The sequence below is a fragment of the Hemiscyllium ocellatum genome, chromosome 15 (genome assembly GCF_020745735.1).
Source record: "Hemiscyllium ocellatum isolate sHemOce1 chromosome 15, sHemOce1.pat.X.cur, whole genome shotgun sequence".
Taxonomy (NCBI): Eukaryota; Metazoa; Chordata; class Chondrichthyes; order Orectolobiformes; family Hemiscylliidae; genus Hemiscyllium; species Hemiscyllium ocellatum.
In genome coordinates, this window is record NC_083415.1 from 31,996,030 (window position 1) to 32,020,369 (window position 24,340).

At 40.0% G+C, this 24,340-nt stretch overlaps 1 protein-coding gene across 4 annotated transcripts in view; it reads right to left on the reverse strand.

The window, feature by feature from the left end:
* The window catches only part of ttpal (tocopherol (alpha) transfer protein-like), a 36,024-nt gene extending 14,944 nt beyond the window's left edge, over positions 1–21,080 (reverse strand). Inside the window, exons 1-3 of one of the 4 annotated variants that reach the window (XM_060836345.1) lie at positions 20,948–21,080; positions 6,783–7,260; positions 4,223–4,416 (exon numbers count right to left, since the gene is read on the reverse strand). In XM_060836345.1, the coding sequence (XP_060692328.1) occupies positions 4,223–4,416; positions 6,783–7,251 (663 nt within the window). In that variant the 5' untranslated portion in view covers positions 7,252–7,260; positions 20,948–21,080. Of the gene's footprint in view, positions 1–4,222; positions 4,417–6,782; positions 7,261–12,475; positions 12,706–18,493; positions 18,509–20,852 lie in introns of those variants that run through there. The other 3 variants (XM_060836343.1, XM_060836346.1, XM_060836344.1) reach the window with 3 other exon arrangements.
* Positions 21,081–24,340: the final 3,260 nt, after the last annotated feature.

Sequence of the window (24,340 nt, forward strand, 5' to 3'; positions counted from 1 at the left end):
TGGTCAGTGAAATGCACATCCCATGAATTGAAAAAAAAACTCACTTTAATAAACTTATTTGGCATTATGATCCCATTGTGACAACCATAAGACATAAAAATTAAATAAATTTTACAAATCCACAAGCATTTTATTCATTCCCTACAGGTATTTGGTACCATATGCAGTTCCAATTTTTGGTTTACTGTTTCCTACATAGGATTTCTTTCCTTCTCCACACATTGGTTCAGCTCACCAGGTTTATCAGCAACCATATTCCATCCATGATCCACAGAGACATGGCACACTGCTGTAGACCTCCTTAGCCATATTTACGAAAGCCTACAAAACTGAAACACTAGCAGCAAATTTGTTTAATTGATGACTGCCTGTATTTGACATACTGTTTGTTCAACTAAATACATAAAGCTACTGTTAAGTGTGCTTTCTCTTTACTCCCCTCTGCTACAGTTTTCCTTTATCTGCATCTTTCCTTTGTGTCTGACACATGGTTTTCTTATGTTAACTTCCTTCTTGTTGATAGTATTTCCCTGTCAATGATCAGCAGGTCACACAGATCAGTATTTCTATTCCTTTTACAATTCACACAATCCTTTCAAAGTCCCTATCAAACATGCTCAAAAATATTTACAACTTCCACAAATATTTAAACTACATTTCAAACATTCTTGATTTACAAAGGCGTTGAAGGGTAGAGGGAATAAAAGTAAAGTAACACAGCTTTAAAAATTGATGTGGTGCAACATACAAATTTAACGACCCTATTAAAAATGCAATTAAATGCAAACTATAATTACCCTAGTGGAAAATGGAGCGAGGAGTACAATCAGATCAGTCACAATCTTATAAAATAGTGGAATTGGCTTGTGAAGCAGAATGGCCTACTCCTAATCCCAATTAGTACATTTGTGGTTTTTTTACTCCTTCAGGGTCAAGGTTAACAAAAGGTAATTATAACTTGCATTTAATTGCATTTTTAATGTGGACGTTAAATTTGTATGATGCAACACATCAATTTTCAAGGCTGTGTTATTCTTGTAAAAGAATCAGAAGTCATCGGAATTCTTTGAAAACAAACAGCAAGTAGTAGTACTGCAGCTATAAGTCCAGAAATAGCAACATGAGAAAGTAAACTCATGGTGTGGGCAACACACAATTATGTGAGCTGCCCTGTGTCCATAGCAGCTCCCTGAAGAGTACAGGTCTGTGAAATAACTGATGCAGACCTCAAGTAGTAGCTGACTATACGCTGATTATACTGCGGTTTATGAGTTAAGGTAAGGCAATATACCAAAGGAAAGGGACTGATGAACCAGATGCAAAAAAAGCGGAGGCTGTCCATCCAAGTTGGCCAGATTGGTTAGGCCACAATCCTGGGTGTCAGGAGTCCCTGTTGTGGTGGGGGAGTTAGAGAAGTCAATTGTGGGGATTCCGGGAAGCGTACAAGGGAACAATAATTGTCAAGAGAGCAATTCAACATGTGAAGGTAGGGGAAAGACGACAGTGAATTGGAAGACGTGTTATTGTGGGAGGTGAAAGAGGTATCCTCTAAATTCACAACCATCTTGATCTTGACAGGGAGACACTGAAACTCACTAGTTGGTGTGACTAAGTTATAGGCTACACTGGGAATTGGAGGAAAGCATAGGCAGGCTTTTAAGGTGGGATGAGAGAAAAGGCAACCTGTACTGCTTGTTCTTAAATAGCAATACATTTACAAAACGTGCAGTTGTATTTTTAATGAAGTGTCAGCTGTGCCACCTATGTGCCCCAAGAAGCAGTGTTCATTCTGATTTTCTTTGTAGCTGCATGGGCCTCTGAGACTGGTGTGCAGAAGCGATTTCTGGAACCAGAAGTGATCAGTGTGCTGATGCCAATTGCCGTAAGCAGAACATTGAAGCAGTGCACAGCTTACAGGGAACGTTGCTGGGAAGCATTTGTTTCTGGTTGCCTTTCCACTATGTCTGAAGTGAAGGACAACTCCAGCCTGGCAGCACTTGCATTGTTGCATGGCTGGGCTCTATAAATGATGGCAGTGCCGGTACCCTTGGAGATACCAGCAGAGACGAGTACTTTCACATTTGCAAAGAGGGAAGATGAGGGGTGTTTCGGAGAATAGCATGAAAAATCTTCCTGGGGCTCACAGAGAAATGAAAATTGCCAAAATTGATACTCAGCTGATTTGTGATAACTTTAGCCCACAAGATGGCAGATAGAATAATAATATGGGGATATATGAGGTTACTCACTTTGGGAATAAGAATGGAAAAGCAGAATATTTATAAGATGTGTGAACATTAATGTTCAGAGAGACTTGGGTTTACTCATATAGGAACACAGAAAATTAGCATTCAGGTACAGCAAGCAATTTAGAAGGCAAATTGTATGCTGTAATTGGAGTATGAATAAGGAGGTGCTGCTAAAATTGTATGGGCTTTGCTAAGACCATAACTGAATTGTACAGTTTTGTCTCCAAATTTAAGGAAAAATACACATGCATGAAGGTGATACAGCAAAAGTTCACTTGTCTGGTTTCTGGTTGGGCCTATAGTTTCCACTGTTTTGAAGAATGGATGGTGATTTTATTAAAGCATATATGATTCTAAATAGCCTTGACAAAATAGATTATTTTCTCTCGAACATTGAAACAGACATTCAGAATAAGGGGTTAAATAAATATTTAAGACCGAGGTGCCAAGTTTCTTCACTCAGAGGGTTGGGAATCCTTGGAATTTTACACTCCAAAGAAATGCTGCTATTCTATTGTTGAGTATGTTTCAGGCTGATGTTGACAGAATTTTGATCAAATATGTGATTAATGGACATGGGAAATGAGTGCAAAAGTGGCATTGAGGTGGATGATCATTCCTGATTATACTGAATAGCATATGCTGAAGTGCAGAACAGATTTGAGGGGTGATAATTTTTATCCCTGCTTCCATGTCTTATGTCTCGTACTGGTAACATACATGTCAAGGAGCTTGATGAAATAAGTACTTAGATCAGAAGGGGAGTGGGGTATGTGGTAAGGATGAGGTAAATTTTACAGCGATGGAACATGTTCTGTGTGTAGAAAGAGCAGTTGAAATTTTGAGAATTAAAAGATTTTAAGATGTTTAAGGTACAGCAATCTAATCGAGACAAATATAACATTGTGAAGAAAAATGTGATATTACAGTGTTGAAATATAATGCAAAGGTTAGGGTTGAAACTTTTAATTAAATAAGGGGATCAAACATTAAACATAATTCTGTGGATAGCTAAAGTTTACCAAGAATAAGTTGTGTGATCTATTGTGGGAGTAGCAATAGAATTCTCTAGAAAGGACCTTTGATTTTTCTGTTATAAACGGTTAAGGAAATTACACCAGTGAGCAAAGACACCAGACCTAATATATATAACAATTATGGGATGGTAAAGTAAATTGATGTCAGAAAGAAGATTTGATATATGTTTAAGATTGGACTGAAAATAAAGGTTATAAATTACAAAATTATTGCCGTGCAGGAGGCCATTCAGCTCTTCACAACTGCACTGACTGTCTGAGCATTTCAATTTAGTAGCAATCTCCTATCTTTTCCTCATAATGAGATTAAAAGCATTTAAAGCCTAGATTGTGTGACAATGAGGAGAGACATGGAGTGGATTAATTCACTAAAGGGCACTTGTATCACAAGGATACATTAAATAAACCATCAATTTTTGCACTGGAGAGTAGGTACGTCAGAGGTATCTATTCTAGGGGGTGCAGATAAATTGAATCCTAACAAATTGTTAACAATAACTATAAAGCGTAAATCAGGGACGTTGACTCATGAAGATAGAAAACAAATTAATAGCCTTATTTAATAGTTGGTCTGGAAGATGTGGAAGTGAATAATTCTAGAAAACATAGCAGCAATAAGGGTAAATAATTTATTTTTATTTTTAGGACCGCTTGGATTTAAATTCACGAGGAATCTCACTTTATATTGCACTCATTTGGAATGTTTTGTTTTGAGCTTTGATAGAATTTAAATAAAAAATAGCACCAGCATCTTTAGTGTAAGACCCAAATTGCTATTGAACTGCAGTGGTGCAATTTAATTTCTTGAATTGGTTACATATTTTATGTCATTTTGACAGAGAAAGAAAAAATGTAAAAGTCTATTGGTGAGGCACATCAGGGTTGATATCAGCTTTGCTTAATGTTAGGTGACAAAAAATGGAGTTTTATATTTACCTGAAGAATTCCAATGACCTTTTTGGCCATGAATGGACCAAGTTGTGCAGCTTGGGACAAAGTAACTCCACTGTAGTCTGCAAGGATTACTATTCCATTCACCTGATTTTCTTCTGCTCGAACAAGTTTCTCTAATGTTATATAAATGGCACGAATGTTTTCTGTAATGGGATAATCACCGATTTTCCATTTTCCTACAATATAAAGAAACATTCAGTAGTTGTGTGTTTAAGGGCTTTTAAACTTACATCTAAAAATACAATATCCTTTCTGTTGGCCAATAATATAACTTGAGAAACCTCAAACCATGAATATTTGTCTATTAAAACTTCATGGCAAGGTAGTATTGAAAAATATCTAAAAATTTACGATAACTAAATCTCTAATTTTCAATTCACTTCAACAGGAAATGTACATATTTCGAGAACTGTACTGGGTCACCCTATATTTGAATTCAGATGATATTTTTGTCAGGTTGTGTTCTTTGCTGTTAACTCTTATGACAAATAAAGGCCCAAAGCAAATAATTAGTTCTTGAATATTTCACAGAATTCCTTAAAGATCTAGAAGGGCTGTACATGAGTATGTGGGTATAAAATATGCGCTATGTTCTCCAAATGTTATCTTATTGCAGCCAGTTCTCAAGAATCACTGTCTTCAGGACCCTCCTCAATTCAAAAGGAGTACACATTCCTTGTTTTTAAACAAATAAATAATTACATAAAAAAGTCCTCACTATTGTATGGGGATTACTGGTGGTCCTCAATTTGATTATAATATAATCAAATATTTTGATTACCTTTTTCAGTCAAGTATCAAGGACTTCACACAGTGGTGAATGCAAAGAGAAACACAGAACTGGAATGTGAGCTTAAAAAATAACTAAAAGGATAAGTTTTGGAAGAGAGGGGAAAAATAAACCTTCATAAAGCAGATCATAAGTTCAGAAAACAAATAAAAGGATAGAATGTCTTACAGTTCTATATATTTAATAAAAAATATTTAGCTTCATTGCTCCTCTGGTAAAACCTTTTAAAATGGCTTATTGGATTTCTAAAATGTTTAAAACTGTGCATTCTCAATTGCATACAATTGTCAGTAATGTCTCTGATAACAGATGTTACATCTGTCCATATAAATTAATGCCTTGAAAACTGAGTTAAATAACAAATAAGAGTACACATGCAGCCTTCCCAAAGTAAAGATGGCTGAGTGGTGAGGAGACAATGTAGAATGATGTCAGCTAATTGTCAGCAATAATACGATACAACTTAAATTTTAGTACTCGAAAAAGCAATAAAGGATTGACGAGGGCAGAACAATGGGTGTGATCTATATGGACTTCAGTAAGGCATTCGACAAGGTTCCTCATGGGAAACTGGTAAGCAAGGTTACATCTCATGGAATATAGGGGGAACTAACCATTTGGATACAGAACTGGCTCAAAAATAGAAGACAGAGGGTAGTGGTGTAAAGTTTCAGACTGGAGGCCTGTGACCAGTGGAGTCCCACAAGGATCAGTGATGGGTCCACCAATTTTCATCATTTATATAAATTATTTGGATTTGAGCATAGGAAGTATAGTTAGTAAGTTTGCAGATGACACCAAAATTGGAATTGTAGTGGACACCAAAGGTTACCTCAGATTACAACAGAACCTTGATCAGATGGGCCAATGGGTTGAGGAGTGGCAGATGGAGTTTAATTCAGATAAATGTAAGGTGCTGCCAGAGGGAGTGGTGGAGGATGGTACAATTGCAACATTTAAAAGGCATTTAGATGGGGATATGAATAGGAAGGGTTTAGAGGGATATGGGTCAAGAGCTGGCAAATGGGACTACCTTAGGTTGTGATAACTGGCCAGCATGGACAGGTTGGACCAGAGGGTCTGTTTCCGTGCTGTACATCTCAATGTCTCTATAATCAATGATTGCTACCCAAAGCATACTGCCAATCTGTAATTAACAATCCTATGATTTTAATTATGTAAATATTTCATCAGCATGTAAGTGTCACTGAGCACTATTCTGGTCCAGCAGGAAGATTTTTTTTATAGGACTAGAATCATACTAACTTATTCAATCTATTGGAGGCGGTGACATAGTGGTAATGTCAGTGGATTAGTGATCCAAAACCACAGCCAATAATCTAGGACAAGGGTTTGAATCTCATCATGGCAGACTGCGAAATTTGAATTCAATAAAATCAGGAATACAGAGCTGGCTTACAGTGGTGACCACATAGCTGTCGACTGTCATAAAAATCCATCTGGTTAGGGAAGAAATCCAGTGTAGTATTATTACATGTTGTAGGCTTGTAGTCACAATTTGGGTAACTCTTAACGACCCTCTGAACAAATAAGACAGACAATAAATGCTGGTCTAGTTAATGATGTCCTTATCCCATTAACGAATTAAAAAGGAAACTCCAATAGCTTTGTACAATCCTACCATTGCACACAGTCTGGATTTTTTGATTAAATTTAAGCCTGGATAATGAGATAGCTTTCAATTTTATATTAACACCTTATGTTATTTTTTGTTCAATTCTGTTTATTTACCTGGTCGAATTACCAAGATACACCGACCAAATGGATCCGGATAAGGTAGAACAGTAAGAAATCCAGAGTCTAGAACACGTTTTATTGCAGACGGCCTCAAATTTGTAAACACCTCTGGCCAAGTCCTTTGGCTTGCATGGTAATTCACTAAAAGCTTCAGTGCCCTGTCATAATCAAACTTGCGAGCTCTGAGAAAACGCAATAAGAAGGGGTCATCCAAACGTGTTTTTAAGTTTGGTTGTTCTTTTAAAATCATGTCTCTGAGGGCCTGCACATCACGCAGTCTCCATTCAGGTTTCTCCTGAAGCTCTTCTTGTGCCTTAGCAATCAGTTGTGGACTCAAAGTGCACACATATGGCTGTGCTTTCGGGGAGGCTTGTAACTGAAGCTCCAGTGGCACTGAAGGGGCATCGCCATCACAGGAAGCATTCTCTTCTGCCATCAGTGCTTTGTGAGATTCTGCTTCCATTAAAAAATACTAAATGGAAAGAATGGATAATCAGAGTAGTTATTTGTTTGCAATCTACAATGCGTCATTATCCATTGAAACAGCATAATGCATTAACAAAAATAAAACCCCTCATCTACCAATATATTTTTTAAAATGATGACATTTTGTGTCATTACTTCCTTCCTACCAAGATGTTCGAGAACTGACTTTACAGGAATGTTAGCAAGCCTGAATTCCTTTTGCTTTGTTAAATAAAAGGACCTAATTGCATCCAAGGCCTTCAATAAATACATTCAACTTACCCCTAATCTATGACAGGCACTCTTGCTCACAATAACATCCAATGCTACGTATCTCCCTTGGGAAGGGAGATTTAGTAGTTTGAGGAGGATGAGGTGGATGAGAGTCATTGTGCAGGAAGTGGCAGAGAGACAGAGATGGTGACATTTAGTCTTGTGGAACACAGAAGAACTTTCTTGCGGCATTGCTGCATGTTCCTTTGGACTGTAGAACACACACTGATCCAAGAGGCAACTTTGGACCAGGCTGGCAAAGTTCTAGTGCTCCTTGGGAAAGAGGATAGTCCTCCTCTCCACCAAGACTCCCAGGTCCCTGTTGGTAAAACATAGAGCCAACGTGCCTCTCACAGATATGACCTTTCCAAAAGTACAGCCACTTACCGGCCTGACTTGCAGTGTTTAAAGTGGTGCAGAGCTGGGGTTATGGCAACCAAAGTGAAAATGCCAAAGGTTCTGACACTGGCAAGTACTTCCATCTCTGCTAAAGCAAGATTGTACAAGAATGGCCTGGTGCAATGGTACTGGTTTTCAATGGCAGACTCATAATTCGAGTAAGTCAGAGTTGGTCAGTGTGAGGCAAACTTCATTTCATATAGTCATAGAGTCATAGAGATGTACAGCACAGAAACTGACCTTTCGGTCCAAATCGTCCATGCCGACCCTATCTAGTCCCACTTACCAGCACCCAGCCCATAACCCTTTTAATCCTTCCTATTCATATACCAATCCATATGCATTTTAAATGTTGCAATTGTACTAGCCTCCACCACTCTCTGCGTGAAAAGGCTGCCCCATAGGTCCCATTTATACCTTTCCCCTCTCACCCTAAACCTATGCTCTCTAGATCTGGAGTCACCCCCCCCAAAGAAAATACCTTGTACCTTGTCTATTTACTCTATCCATGCCCCTCATGATTTTATAAACCTCTAGGAGGTCACCCCTCAGCCTCTTTTGCTCTAGGGAAAATTGCCCAGCCTATTCAACCTCTCCAGAAAGCTCAAACGCTCCAACCCTGGCAATGTCCTTGTAAGTATTTTCTTACCCTTTCAAGTTTCACAACATCTTTCCGAAAGAAAGGAGACCAAAATTGCACACAATATTCCAAAAGTGGCCTAACCGATGTCCTGTACAGCCGCAACATGACCTCCCAACTCCGGTGCTCAGTACTTTGACCAATAAAGGAAAGCATACCAAATGCCTTCTTCACTATCCTATCTACCTGCGACTCCATTTTCAAGGAGCAATGAACCTGCACTCCAAGGTCTCTTTGTACAGCCAACACTCCCTAGGTGTATAAGTCCTGTAAATATTTGCTTTCCCAAAATGCAGTACCTCGCATTTATCTGAATTAAACTCCATCTGCCACTCCACAGCCAATTGGCCCATCTGATCAAGATCCCATTGTAATCCAAAGTAACCTTCTTTGCTGTCCACTACACCTCCAATTTTGGTGTTATCAGCAAACTTAGTAACTATACCCCTTATGCTCACATCAAAATCATTTATATAAATGATGAAGAATTAGTGGACCCAGCATCAATCCTTGTGGCACTCCATTGGTCACAGGCCTCCAGTCTGAAAAACAACCCTCCACCACCACCCTCTGTCTTCTACCTTTGAGCCAGTTCTGAATCCAAATGGCTAGTTCTCCCTGTATTCCACGAGATCTAACCTTGCTAATCAGTCTCCCATGGGAAACCTTGTTCAATGCCTTACTGAAGTCCACATTGATCACGTTCACCATTCTGCCCTCATCAATCCTCTTTGTTACTTCTTCAAAAAACTCAATCAAGTTTGTGAGGCATGATTTCCCACACATAAAGCCATGTTGACTATCCCTAATCAGTCCTTGTCTTTCCAAATACTTGTACATCCTGTCCCTCAGAATTCCCTCCAACAACTTGCCCACCACCGACATCAGGCTCACCATCTATAGTTCTCTGGCTTGTCCTTAACACCTTTCTTATACAGTGGCATGGCGTTAGCCAACCTTCAGTCTTCCGGCACCTCACCTGTGACTATCGATGATAGAAATATCTCAGCACGAGGCCTAGCAATCACTTCCTTAGCTTCTCACAGGAGTTCTAGGGTACACCTGATCAGGTCCACTTTTATGCCTTTCAAGACATCCAGCACTTCTTCCTCTGTAATATGGACATTTTTCAAGATATCACCATCTATTTCCCTACATTCTATATCCTTTTCCACAGTAAACACTGAGGCAAAATACTTGATTAATGTTTCCCCCATCTCCTGTTGCTCCACACAAAGGCTGCCTTGCTGATCTTTGAGGGGCCCTATTCTCTCCCTAATTACCTTCTTCTCCTTAATGTATTTGTAAAAACCTTTTGGACTTTTCTTTATTTTACTTGCCAAAGCTATCTCATGTGTCCTTTGCCCCTCCTGATTTCTCTCTTAACTATATTCTTGCTGCCTATATACTCTAAGGATTCACTCGATCGATCCCATCTGTACCTGACATATACTTCCTTCTTTTTCTCAACCAAACCCTCAATTTCTTTAGACATCCAACATTTGCTATACCTACCAGACTTTTCTTTCACCCTAACTGGAATACACTGTCTCTGGACTCTCGTTATCCTATTTCTGAAGGCTTCCCATTTTCCAGCCATCCCTCTACCTGCGAATAACTGTCCCCAGTCAGCTTTTGAATATTCTTGCCTAATACCGTCAAAATTGGCCTTTCTCCAATTTAGAACTTCAACTTTTAGATCTGGTCTATCCTTTTCCATCACTATTTTAAAACTAATAGAATTATGGTCCCAAAGTACCCCCCACTGACACCACAGTCACCTGCCCTGCCTTATTTCCCAAGAGTAGGTCAAGTTTTTCACCTTCTCTAGTCGATACATCCACATACTGAATCAGAAAGGTTTCTTGTACACACTTAACAAATTCCTTTCCATATAAATCCTTAACACTATGGCTGTCCCAGTCTATGTTTGGAAAGTTAAAATCCCCTACCATAACCACCCTACTATTCTTACAGATAACTGAGATCTCCTTATAAGTTTGTTTTTCAATTTCCCTCCGACTATTAGGAGGTCTATAATAAAATCCCAATAAGGTGATCATCCCTTTCTTATTTCTCAGTTCCACCCAAATAACTTTCCTGGATGTATTTCCGGGAATAGCTCCCTCAGCACAGCTGTAACACTATCCCTTATCAAAAATGCCACTTCCCCTCTTCTCTTGCCTCCCTTTCTATCTTTCCTGTAGCATTTGTATCCTGGAAGATTAAGCTGCCAGTCCTCTGAGTCATGTTTCTGTAATTGCTGATACCCAGTCCCATGATCCCACCCCTGCCCTAAGTTCATCTGCCTTCCCTGTCAGGCCTATTGCAATGAAATAATTTATCAGCCCTACCTTGTTCTCTGCTTTGTCCCTGCCTGCCCTGACTGTTTGACTCACTTCTTTTCTCAACTGTACTAAGTCTCAGATTAATCTCTTTACTCACTATCTCCTTATGCCCCACCCTCCCACTTTACAAGTTTAAATCCTCCCAAGCAGCTCTAGCTTGGGTATATTAGCTTTCAGTATATTAGTCCCCTTCCAATTCAGGTGCAATCTGTCCTTGTTGTACAGGTTACTTCTACCCCAGAAGATTCCATTGATCCAGAAATGTGAATCCTTCTCCCATACTCCCAGCTCCTCAGCCATGCATTCATCTCCTCTATCATCCTATTCATAGCCTCACTAGCTCATAGCACAGTGAGTAATGCAGGTATTACTACTCTCGAGGAACTCCTTTTTAAATTCCTGCCTCACTCTATATTCTCCCTTCAGAATCTCATCCTTTTCTCTTCCTATGTCATTGGTTCCGGGTTCCAATGTGTACAATGACCGCCTGCTGGCCCCTCTCCCCGTTGAGCACATTCTTCAACCTCTCGAAGACATCCTCGCCCCTGGCACCAGAGAAGCAGCACACCATCCTGATTTTTTAGCTGCTGGCCACAGAAAAGTCTTTCTGTGCCTTGGACTAGAGAGTCCCCAAATAAAATTGATCTCTTGTAAACCGACGTACCCTTAATTGCATTATAGCCAGATCAATACCAGAAACTTGGCTGTTCCCCTGAGAATCCATCACCTCCTACATTTTCCAAAACAGCAAACTTGTTTGAAATGGGGATTGCCACAGAAGATTTCTGCATTACCTGCCTACCTCTCTTACCTTTCCTTGAGTTAACCCATCTATGTGACTATATCTGTGACTTTTCTCCCTTCCAATAACTGTCTTCCATCACACCTCCTTGCTCTTGTAAATTCCTCATTGCCTCTAACTGTGTCTCCAAACGATCCATTTGATCTGATAGGATTCACAACCAAAGGTATTTATTGCAGATATAATCCTCAATAACAAAACTCTCCCTAAACTCCTACATCTGACAAGAAGAGCACATCTCTATTAAGGGCCATTTTTGCTTCTTCCAATCTGCAGACCCAGAAAATAGCACAGTCTTATTCCTCTACAAAATACTGCTCCAGGCTAACTTAATACTTATTGTTTATATTTTAAGTTTAATCCAGAGACATATTAGATTACTTACAGTGTGGAAACAGGCCCTTCAGCCCAACAAGTCCACACCGACCCGCCGAAGCGCAACCCACCCATACCCCTACATTTACCCCTTACCTAACACTACGGGCAATTTAGCATGGCCAATTCACCCGCACATCTTTGGACTGTGGGAGGAAACCGGAGCACCCGGAGGAAACCCATGCAGACACGGGGAGAACATGCAAACTCCACACAGTCAGTCGCCTGAGTCGGGAATTGAACCTGGGTCTCAGGCGCTGTGAGGCAGCAGTGCTAACCACTGTGCCACCGTGCCGCCCACAATAAAACATATAATCAAGAAAGAACCCACTCTACTCACTACTGCAGACTTACTGTAAGGCCAAACTTAAAACTATTTACTTACCTGTTTCTGTGCTGTGACCTCTCCCAAACAGGTTCCTCCAAGATCAGTTGTGAATTTGAGTAAACTTGAGACAGAGTGAATAACTGGGAAGTTGGGTCAAAGTGAGAGTTTGGGGCAGAGATTGAACGAGGTGATTTAGGTAGGTTTGTGCCCAGAAATGAAGTCTCCAGAAGAAGAGAGAGTGGGTGACGAAATAAGACAGAAATTGATTGGCTTAACTATACTAAGAATAATGGCAACATGATGTCATGTTTGAGGGGAAAAGCAGCTGATTGGGTATGGTTAATATTTCCAATCACCAATCTTTTAAGTAAAAGTTGGGTGTTTCTTTTGTATTGAAGACTTTGTTTTCTCTACTTTCCCTTCAGGAATTACTTACTGGGTTTTCAGAGTAAGCTCATACTTATTCTAAGGGTAATGAATAGTTTTGAGAGTTACACATTAGAATCATCAAAAAAATGTCAGTCAACCATAGCTGACAAATGATGCTCAAGGATTGTATAAGACCAAAAAAGAAGGCCTATAAGGTTTCCAGAAATGCAGTAATTCTGAGTATTGGAAGCCTTGTGGAGTACAACAATGGAAGACCAAGGAACTGAAAAGGAAGGAGAGAATGCAATCTCGCAAAAAGAAACAGAAAAAGTAAATAAAAGGAAACAGTTGGCTAACATGAATGTGGGTCCATTACAATTAAACTCAGAAAAATTGTGATGGGAAACAGAGAGATATTGCAGAGAAACTAAATATTTAAACTGTGTTTGTTTTTGCTATGTAAGATACCAGAAATCTCCCATAACTAGACATCCAAGGTGCCAGGGAGAATGAACAGTTAAGCAACTTAGCATTGGTAAAAAGACGGTGCTATTTAAACTAATGGAGCAGAAAGTTGGTAAATCTTCAGGACCTGATGGTCTATATCTCAGTGCCTTGAAGGAGTTGGCTACAGAGATCATTGGATGCAACGGTGATTATCTTCCAAAATTCTATCGATTCTGGAATGGTTCCTGTAGATAGGAAGGTAGTAAGTGTCAGAGTCGAAAAGTATGGTGCTGGAAAAACACAGCAGGTCAGGCAGCATCTGAGGAGCAAGGAAGTCAACATTTTGGGCACAAGCCCTTCATCAGTAAATGTCACCCCACTATTAACAGAGTGGGAAAGAAAACCAGGAAGTACAGGCCTAGTTATCTTACATCAGTGGGAGGAACAATGACAGAATCTATTATATAATGAGATAGATGCCTGCCTGATTCAGCATAGACAGCATACATTTGCAAGTGGGAAATTGTGTTTGACAACCTTGTTGAAGTTTTACAGTCCCTCACAGGAGGTAGGTTTGAAAAATTAAAGTTCTTTGGATAAGAAGTTACATACTGTTTATGGATTAATGATTGGCTAACAGACAGAAAACAGCAGGGAATATGACTGCAATAGGGTACAATATGAGTTAGCATCTGTAGCTTGTTGTTGACGACATATTTCAATGGTTTTTGAGGTGGAGGCAAAACGTAATATTTCGAAATTAGAAGCAGAAAGGAGAAAAGCTGGATGGAAAGGCATTATGTTAGGAAGGTGTAAAACAGCTTCAGGATTTAGAAAGGCTTAATGAGTAGGTTAGAACATGGCAAATGGAATATAATGTAGTAAAATATCAGGTTATTCACTTTGGGAGAAAAACAGGTGTGCAGATGTCTTATAAGTGGTAAGAGATTGAAGAGTGTTGATGATAAGTTAAGACTCACATGCAGGTGTAGCAAGCTGTTAGGAAGGCTAATGGAATGTTGACCTTTGATGTAAGAGGATTTGAGTACAGGGGTAATGAGGCCTTGCTTCAATTGTAGACTGCATCTGAGTACTATGTGGAGTTTTGATCTCCTTATCTCAAGAAATACATTATGTCATTGAGAGAGTGCAATAAAGGTTCGCTTGACTTATTCCTGGGATCCTATGAAAAGATATTGGCCAAATTCACTAGAATTTTAAAGAATTTGTTTTTTTTTATTTTGTCATTTATATAAATGCTTTGGATGAGAATATAGGAGGCATGGTTATTCAGTTTGTGGATGACACCCAAATTTGTGGTGTAGTGGACAACAAAAAAGGTTATCTAAGATTAGAAAGCGATCTTGATCAATTGATTCAATGGGCTGAGCAGTGGCAGCTGGAGTTTAATTTGGATAAATGCAAGCTATTGCATTTTGGTAAAACAAACAAGGACAGGACATTTACAGTTAATAGTAGGCCCTGAGTAATATTTTTGAACAGAGACACCCAAGGGTTCAGGTACATTTTAAAAAAAATTTGTGTCACAAGTAGACAAGATAGTTAAAGTGGCATTTAGCACATTTGCCTTAATTGCTCAGACCTTTCAGTATAGGGGTTGGAACATTATATTGAGGTTTACAAGATGTTGGTGAGGCCTCTTCTGTGTGAAATTCTAATTGCCCTGCTATAGGAAGGATATTACTAAATGGGAGAGTGTTCAAAAAAGATTCACCAGGATGTTACTGAGAATGGAGGGTTTGAGATATATAAATAGGCTGGATATGCTATGTTTTTTTTTCACTGAGTGACCTTATAGAGGTTTATAAAATCATGAGAGGCATCGATAAGGTGAATAGCATATGTCTTTTTTCGAGGGTGAGGGAGTTCAAAACTAAAGGTCATATTTTTAAGGTGAGAGGAGAAAGCTTTAAAAAAGATATGAGGGGCAACTTTTTTTTAAAAATGCAGACAGTAATTCATGAATGGAAGAGGAAGTTGTGGATGCAGATACAGTTACAACATTTAAAAGATATTCAAATAAGTACATGAATAGGACTGGTTTAGAGGGATATGGGTCAAACGCAGGCAAGTGAGTGTCGATTAGTTTTGAAACATGGTCAATGTGGACAAGCTGGACCGAAGGGTCTGTTTCCATGCTCTATGACTAGAATAAGAGGTGATCTAATTGGCACTTACAAAATAATTGAAGGGAGTGACTGGGTGGATGCCAATAAGACGTTTCCCCTGATTGGGGAGTCTAGAATGGGGGACATTATTCAAAAATAAGAGGGATGTCATTTAGTACTGAGAGGAGAATTTTTTTTACTAACCTTTGGAATTGTCTACCACAGGAAGCTCAGTTTTTGATTAGCTTTAAGGAAGAGATTGATAGATTTCTAATTACCAATGACATTAAGGGTTATGGGAATGGGAGTGAGGAAAATGCATTAAAATATTCATGATTATACTGAATGGCAGAGCAGGCTTGACAGGCTGAATGGCCTTTGTTCTCTGTTCCTATGATAATTGTGACAAGATATATCGAAGACAGCATGAGATTCTGTTATGATAGTGAAGTATGATCCTTCGTCATTGTGGGTTCAGTTGTCAAGATGCCACCTGAAAAATGTGTCACTCATGTAATCCCAGATGTGATTATACCCAATAATGGACCAGTATGTCAAAGATATTTGAGAAATTTGTAACCATTTTAGGATTTCAACAGATCACTAGTTATACAGTCATAGAGATTTATAGCATGGAAACAGACCCTTCGGTCCAACCTGTCCATGCCGACCAGATATCCCAACCCAATCTAGTCCCACCTGCCAGCACTTGTCCCATATCCCTCCAAACCCTTCCTATTCATATACCCATCCAAATGCCTCTTAAATGTTGCAATTGCCCCAGCTTGCAACACTTCGTCCGGCAGCTCATTCCAAACACGTACCAGCCTCTGTGTGAAAATGTTATCCCTTGGGTCTCTTTTATATCTTTCCCCTCTCATCCTAAACCTGTGCCCTGTAGTTCTGGACTCCCGGACCCCAGGGAAAAGATTTTGCCTATTTACCTTATCCATGCCCCTCATAATTTTGTAAACCTCTATAAGGTCACCCCTCAGCCTCTGACACTCCAGGGAAAACAGCCCCAGCCTGTTCAGCCTCTCCCTATAGCACAAATCCTCCAACTCTGGCAACATCCTTGTGAATCTTTTCTGAACTCTGTCAGGTTTCACAACATTTTTCAGACAGGAAGAAGGAGACCAGAATTGCACACAATATTCCAACAGTGGCCTAACCAATGTCCTGCACAGCTGCAACATGACCTCCCAACTCCTGTACTCAATACTCTGACCAATAAAGGAAAGCATACCAAATGCCTTCTTCACTACCCTATCTACCTGCGAGTCCAAACAGTCAAAAGAACACAGACTTCACAGTTCTACTAAAGCACTGCTCCATTGCATTACAATGTGGCTTCTCATCAGAACCACTGATTGAGAGAAGACTTTAATCTCAGCTCCCTATCTTTCCAAGGTTGTTAACCCCACAAATCAGGTCCATGGATAGACAACAATGTTTGTCAGAAAGAATGGAAACTTCATCAGCAACGAGCAGCGAACTACAACACAGAGTTTAAAATCAAAATCGTGCCAATTCTGGAACAAGGTTAAACAATGATCCCACTCAGTTCAATACATATTCAATCAGGAAACTCAGTCAAACTGCTGGATTGACTTAGTTCATTAAATCAGAGACTTGGGAAGTGATGGAGTGACAGTAAGTGTACTTAATGTATTTGAATCAAATGTATAAAGAATTTAATAACCAAAAAATAAAGTTTGTGGAGAATGTTGTTTCAAGCAGTTAATATCTGAAAGGATTAACAGGCATTACATGATTTGCTCCACCCATCGGGGTCTAAAAGTGATGTCCTGCAAGGAGCTAGCCAGGTTTTAATGTGTAGCCTTGTTGTCTTTATCCAGAATGTTTCATTAATAGTAATGTATACTTTTAAATTGAGCCCAATGTCTCACAGGAGATTGTCATGTACTTTAAATGTCATGTAACTAGTTGCTATGGATTATTGTAAATTTCCTTACAGTTTACCAAGACGAGAAGCTGAGCTTGGAGGTCACGCAATCTGGGGGTCAGGTAGTAGAGGAAGTGACGTGAAGGTGGGAGAAAGAGATTGCGGTAATAGCACAGTTGTGAGGAAGATGTTGAATTTGGGCTCAACCAGTGTTCAGGACTGCCTTAGGTTGATGAGATCGAGGCTAGAGGCATGTAATTGCTGACAGGGACCAACAACAATTACCCTGGCTTTACTAACATTTTGTTGGAAAGAATTGTTAACTCATCTATACTTAACACAGTTTACCTTTCAAAATTTATAAGCCTGAAAAGATAGTAACTTTACATTGACTAAAGATTTAGTTTTCTCTTTCACAGTAAATAGGCTTTGCTGGCTCGGCCTACATTTATTGTCCCTTCCAAACTGCTGCTTAACAACTGGTAGTGAGTCACTTTCTTGACTTGCTGCAGTACATGCTGTTGAGAAGGGAGCTCTAGGATTTTGACAACAGTGAAGAAACAGCAATATGGCTCCAAGTCAGAATGGGGTGGGGTTTGCCAGTTAAGTTGCAAATTCTGGTGTTCTCCTGTTCCCACTGCCTTTGCCCTTCTAGGTGGTAGAAGTCTTGGGGTTGGAAGGTGCTGTGAAAGAAGACTTGTCAAGCTGCCGTAAAGCATCTTGTATATGGCACACACTGAGTGCCACAAGTGGAAGTGAATGATTTTTAAGGTGGCAGATGGGGTGCCAATCAAGCAGGCTGCTTTGTTCTGGATTTTGTGGAGCTTCTCAACTCTCTTTGCTGGAGAGTTACACCTATCCAGGTGATTGGGGACAATTTCATCATCCATGAAATGGTGTGGCTAAACTACACCTTCAGAATACCATTGCTGGCCCCTTACGCAGCACAATTCTATGATCAAGTATTCTCTGTTTAGGTGATAAGTAGTCCACATTATCACATCTTATGTTCTGGTCTCTTTTAAACAAATACTCCAGCCTTTCAGAGTTGTCGTGACAGTTCAGTCTATTTCTGTTGAATTAAAAAGGATTCAAATACAAACCCATTCTTTCAGACACAAAACACATCAAAACCAAGGACTTTATAATTATTAGACTTTATCTGTTTATGCTTATTTCATTTCATTTGGGCTAACCCAGTAAATATTAGGTTAATATTTACACCTGCTCTTCTTCAGAACAGTGTCCCAGGATTATTCCCATCCACCTGAGAGGGCAGACAAGAACTCAGCTTTAACGTCTCATCTGAAAGACAGCAGCTTTGAAAGTACACTCCCTCTGTAGTGCCCTGGACTGTCAGCCTTGATATCTGTGGAACTTGAGCAAGAATTGATTGAAATTCCTAATGTGAGGAAATTATACAGAAATTACACTAATAGTTATACAATTGTATTGATTCCTGAAGAAAGGCTCATGCCCAAAACATCGATTCTCCTGCTCCTTGGATGCTGCCTGACTTGCTGCGCATTTCCAGTAACACATTTTCAGGTACAACTGTATTGAGTCCTACATGCTTAAAGATGATGGGAAATACAATTGAGTAGAGTAAAACTTGTTTAATTCATTAGAGAATGAGCAGCTTTTGACACAGACACATAGATGAGTCTAAACTCCCAGCCCTACAATTTGAGCTGCATCATAGAAATTACCTCCATGCTATTCCACTGTACACAGACAGGTTTCTTGTACTGGCTGCAGCAGCACACCCTTCATACCACACCTTCACCAACCATCTGAATGCATGTGGCATTCCAAAGGTAGTAGGGAACCCTCAGTGGGATGTGTTCTAACCAGGAGTCTCCTCCTTTACCACACAGTTTGCTTGGTGGGTCTTGCATGTACCAGGACACTGCAGCCATAAGTTAAGTAGTTTCACGGACTTTTGTGATGTTGCAGCCCCTCATATTGTAAGTCTGAGTGCTCTTCAACTTTGGTTGCAATTCATTCACATGTTCCTGATCTCTGGTCATTTGGCGTGGCGGGGATCACAGAATTACAAAAGTATTATAAAGCAGAAGGAGTTCATTTGGCCCATCATGCCTACTGCAGCTTGCTAAAATGAGTGTCATTTACCAAGTGCCAATCTCCTGCTTCTTCACCCATAGCCTTGCACAATAATTATAGCTGAAAATGTGTTGCTGGTTAAAGCACAGCAGGTTAGACAGCATCCAAGGAACAGGAAGTTCGACGTTTCGGGCCAGAGCCCTTCATCAGGGATTAAAGGCTCTGGCCCGAAACGTCGAACTTCCTGTTCCTTGGATGCTGCCTAAACTGCTGTGCTTTAACCAGCAACACATTTTCAGCTCTGATCTCCAGCATCTGCAGACCTCACTTTTTACACAATAATTATAGCCAAATAATCATCCAATTCCCTCTTGAAAGCTTAAACTGAACCAGCTTCTATCAAACCTGCTTCTCTTGTACTTTCCACATCATAACGACTCACTGAGTGAAAAAGTTTTTCCTCACTTCACACTTGATTTGTTTGCAGGTCACTTTAAATCTATGCCCACTTGCCCTTGTTCCTTTTCCTTATCCATACTATCCAACCCACTCTTGATTTTGAAGACCTCTGTCAGAATGTCTCTTCATGAGTCTGATCCTGGGCCTAGCCAAAGTGGCCATTAACAGGTCCAGGCAATTGTCAATGGTCGAATAAGACCTGAAAGTACTGCAAATGCTGTAAATCAGAAATTGCTGGAAAAGCTCAGCAGACCTGGCAACATTTGTGGACAGAAATCAGTGTTAATATTTCAGGACAAGTGACCCTTCCTCAGGACCATTCTGAGAACCATGCCTGGGAGATAGTTTCTAATCAACTTGATGAGAGATAGGAGCATTACCAATGTGCCACACAAACATACCATGCTTGGGTATGTTTCTGTGACTGATTGTGCAATCCAGCTCCTGTGGCAATAATCTCCCCACCCCCAAACAAACGACAAATTTTAATTTCATTTCATGAGTTTCTATTTAAGTTTTGTTATAGTAAGCCTTTAGAGGGCTGGTCACGGTTAATTTGTTCGTTAATTTATCATTGATATACGCGGAAATCTGATTGGGCATAAATCTGAAAGGTTGTAGCTTTAGGCCTTTGACATCCATGACGGTGTTAACTAGCCTTTGAGAAGATTAGGCGATTACATTAACAGAAGAAACACCAATCAGGCAACATATGCTACCCGATAAGGGTCAGCCGTTTTCAAGTCAGTGAATACCCGTCATAATATTCTGAATTTAAAAAATACTAATCAGGCCACAACCAGGAAGTGAGAACAGACTCCGAGACACAATTGCATTGCAAAAAGCCTGTACAGCATATCTAACAATAAAACAAGAGCGGTCAGCTGATGGATAATACTCAATCCTGGCATCTGATTCTCGGCTAAGAACAGATTCAGAATGTGACAATAAAATAACGTAACAAAGGTGAGCTGCCGAGCTGGGCAGTCAGTCAGTGTTTGCAGCATCTGCCTTGCGGAAAGGGAAGTAGCTGCTAGTGAAGTCTAGGCTCCTCACTAACCTGCCCACTCTGCGGTGCCGGGATGAAGGTCAGAAACTCGGCCGGGACAGGAACACTGAAAGACTGGGAGAAGGGGCTGCGCTGCGCTGCTTCACCTCCAGCCGCAGCTCCGCGGGCTCCGGCGCCGCCAACAGCTCATCTAAGAACAGTGAACAGTAGGGCAAGAGATGTGCAACATTAGCAGGCAACAAGCGAAACTGAGAAATCAGCTCACTCACCAGTGAGTGGGCGTCAAACCCTCAACATGAAAACCGAATAATGAGGCGTGAGGACGTAAAATATAATGGTCCACACAGCACTGTTACTCATGGTCTTATCCAGAAATTTTAGGGATGAGATTTATTTTTTAAAAGAGCGACGCCGTTTGCCTTGAAATGCATCCACCTTCTAAATCGAAACCCAAATGCCACACGTTAGTCACAAATTCTATTCATTTGTCGTAAGTGTGTTGTTGCATGGGATTGTTAACCTGGAATCGAAAACCAATTATCGGATCCTACTATGTGCTATGCTGGTGAAACATCACAGGGACATTAAAAAATATTGAGACTTGTTTTGTTGTTATTGAAAATGGGGAACCAAGGCTGTTTGACCAACAGTCTAGTATCATCCAGTTGGTTAGAGTCTTTTTGCCACATGCATAGATGTATTGGCCAACTAACAGCTGCAGTGTAAAACTGAGAGAGACAAAGAAGTTTTGCAAAGGAATAATACTGAATGTGCATGTGCATGGCTCTATTTTGAAGTATGCAAAAAAAAGTAGACCAGTGCGAGTCGTTCACAAATGTTATTGGTTGTTCCTTCTCAGAAGTCATGTGCCTGTTATCACAGTTGGCATCCTCGCTGTTGCAGGCTGTAGAATATACAAGATAGAATATCTTCATCTTGACTTCTCTGAACAAAGACAGATCTGACCCACATGCCTCAGCCTTCATGTTTTGGATAAGAAGGCAACCATTGAAGCTAGGGACGTTATCCACTGTGACGCAAGAATCTTAATGCTCCTATGAAGTGCCTTGAGATATTTAATTAAAACATCCTATAAACAGAAATCATTGCAAAGAATGAAGAATTTATCACCCCCTGACATTCAATAGCATTACTTTCCTGAAACATCCACGAGCAACATTATAGGGTTATCATTGACCAGAAACTGAACTGAATGAGCTATATAAATACTGCAACTACAAGATTAGCTCAAAGAATAGCAATACTACAGTGCGTAACTCACTTCTTGACTTCCCAAAGCATGTCCTCGATCTACAAGTTACATATCAGGAATGTGCTGGAATATCTCCCACTTGCTTGGATGGCAACAGCTCCAACAAAACCCAAGAAGCTTGATATTGTCCAGGATAAAGCAGGCCACGAGGTTGACACATCAACAATTATACATTCCCTGAACCACTAATGTACAGTAGCAGCAGTGTATACCATGTAAAAGATGGCTCTTTAGACAGCACTTTCCAAACCCACCAGAACTACCATCTAAAGTGATAGCTGCACCAGATAAACGGAATCACCATCACCCGCACATTCCTCTTTAAGTTACTGACCATTCTGACTTGGAAATATATTGCCATTCCTTCAATGTCACTAGGTCAAAATCTTGGAAGTCCCTTCCAAACAACCCGGTGGGTGTACCCACAAAATATGAAGTGCAGTGGTTCAAGAAGGCAGGTCACCTCCATCACCTTGAAGGCAACTAAGTTGGGCAATAATTATTGGCCCAGCCAGCGATGATCATATTCCATGAGTAACAGAACAAAAATTGTGTTTATCAGGTTATGTGCAATTATATGGAAAGAGGCTTAATCATAAGACCATATGATATCGGAACAGAAGTATGCCATTTCGTCCAAAATATCTGCTCTGCCATTCAGCGAGATCATGACTGATCTGATAATCCCCACCTCCACTTTCCTGCCTTTTTCCATCACTCTTGTTTCCTTTACTGATTAAAATTTTGTCTATCTCAGCCTTGAATTTAATGACCCAGTTGTCGTAAAGAATTCCAGATTCACTACCAGTTGATAAAAAATCCTTTCTTTCTGTCCTAAAAGTGCGACCCTTATTCTGAGATTATGCACTCTGTTCGAGACTTTCCCATAACCTCTTTGTACCTATTCTCTAGAGTCCCCTAGGAAAAGTATATGTTTCAATAAAGTCATCTCCTATTCTTATAAATTCCGATAAGTACTGGCATAAACTACTCAACCTCTCCTCATAAGATAGTCCCACCATATCTGGTCTCAGCCTAGTGAACCTTCCCCAGACTGTCTCCAATGCCAGCATAGCTTTCCTTAGAAAACGGACCCAACATTTTCCTAAACAAGCGTAAACACTCGGATAGACATTTTGGTATGTACGTCTTCTTTTTGTGCTTTAAATTAACATATAATTAAGTGACTCCAAATTGAAAACCTTTATAAACATCTGAGAGTGTTTCTGAGCTGCCAATCCTTAGAATTGTAGTGAGGGAAATTCATAAGCCCAGGTCCTGATATGTTGAGAGATAGAAACTAACCTCAATCTGGAACTGCTTCTAGCAGTTCAGCTAACTGGGAGAGGAAAGCACTTTGTTACCAAAGGAACAGACTTCCTCACCACAAACTGTTTTGACTTAAACTCCCCATTCAGGGCACTAGCTCATCCTATGCCATCATAACGGAGTAGGAAGGCTATTAGCAGATCATTTTACCCACCAGAAACTTTACAGAGCACTTCTCTGACCTGATCTCAGCCAAGTGCAGTGTTTTAATTTTTTTCAACAAGGAGCTGGTCACAGAGTTCTAACACTGATTGGAACCTGACCTGCAGCCTTCGAGCAAGGCAAGTGGCTCCTGTCAAGGTGTTTTTTTCATCAACTGATGCTTATTAGGCTACTGGGCTGGACAAGTAACAGTAAAGCATCTTTCGGTTCACCATCCATTGCAGAATCTGGAAGTTCACTGAGGATGTCTGTTACAGGAAAGTGGATTTTATTGTAATAGTACTACTTCTACTTTCAGATCCTCAGTATTGGATTAGTAACATCCACTGAGCTCAGCACTGAAGTTTGCACCATCTTCTTAATTTTATTCATGTTGATGAGGATCTGCTTAATACTATCTATGCCATTTAAAAGCATTCTGCGCACTTATTTTACACACCGAGCTATAAATGGAAACAACTTTCTTGAGAATCTATTTCTCCAGTGCTCTGAATTCATACAGCAAAGATTGAGGTCTTTTGGACCATCATGTCCATCCTACTTAGAGCTGGGAAATCCTACAAACTGCAAGAAATGCTTCCAAAATTAAAAACGCAGTACTGTTATCTAAGCTAACTGTTTAGAGCAAAATTCACAATATTCGAACTTGTAAATGAAAATTACATTTAATTATAGGCATCCCATGATTGTCATGGATCTGTCTCTTTCTTTCCTTGAGGTTGGTTGATTTTATATGTTTTATATCTGCCTTTGATCCTTATTTTCTTTTTCTTTG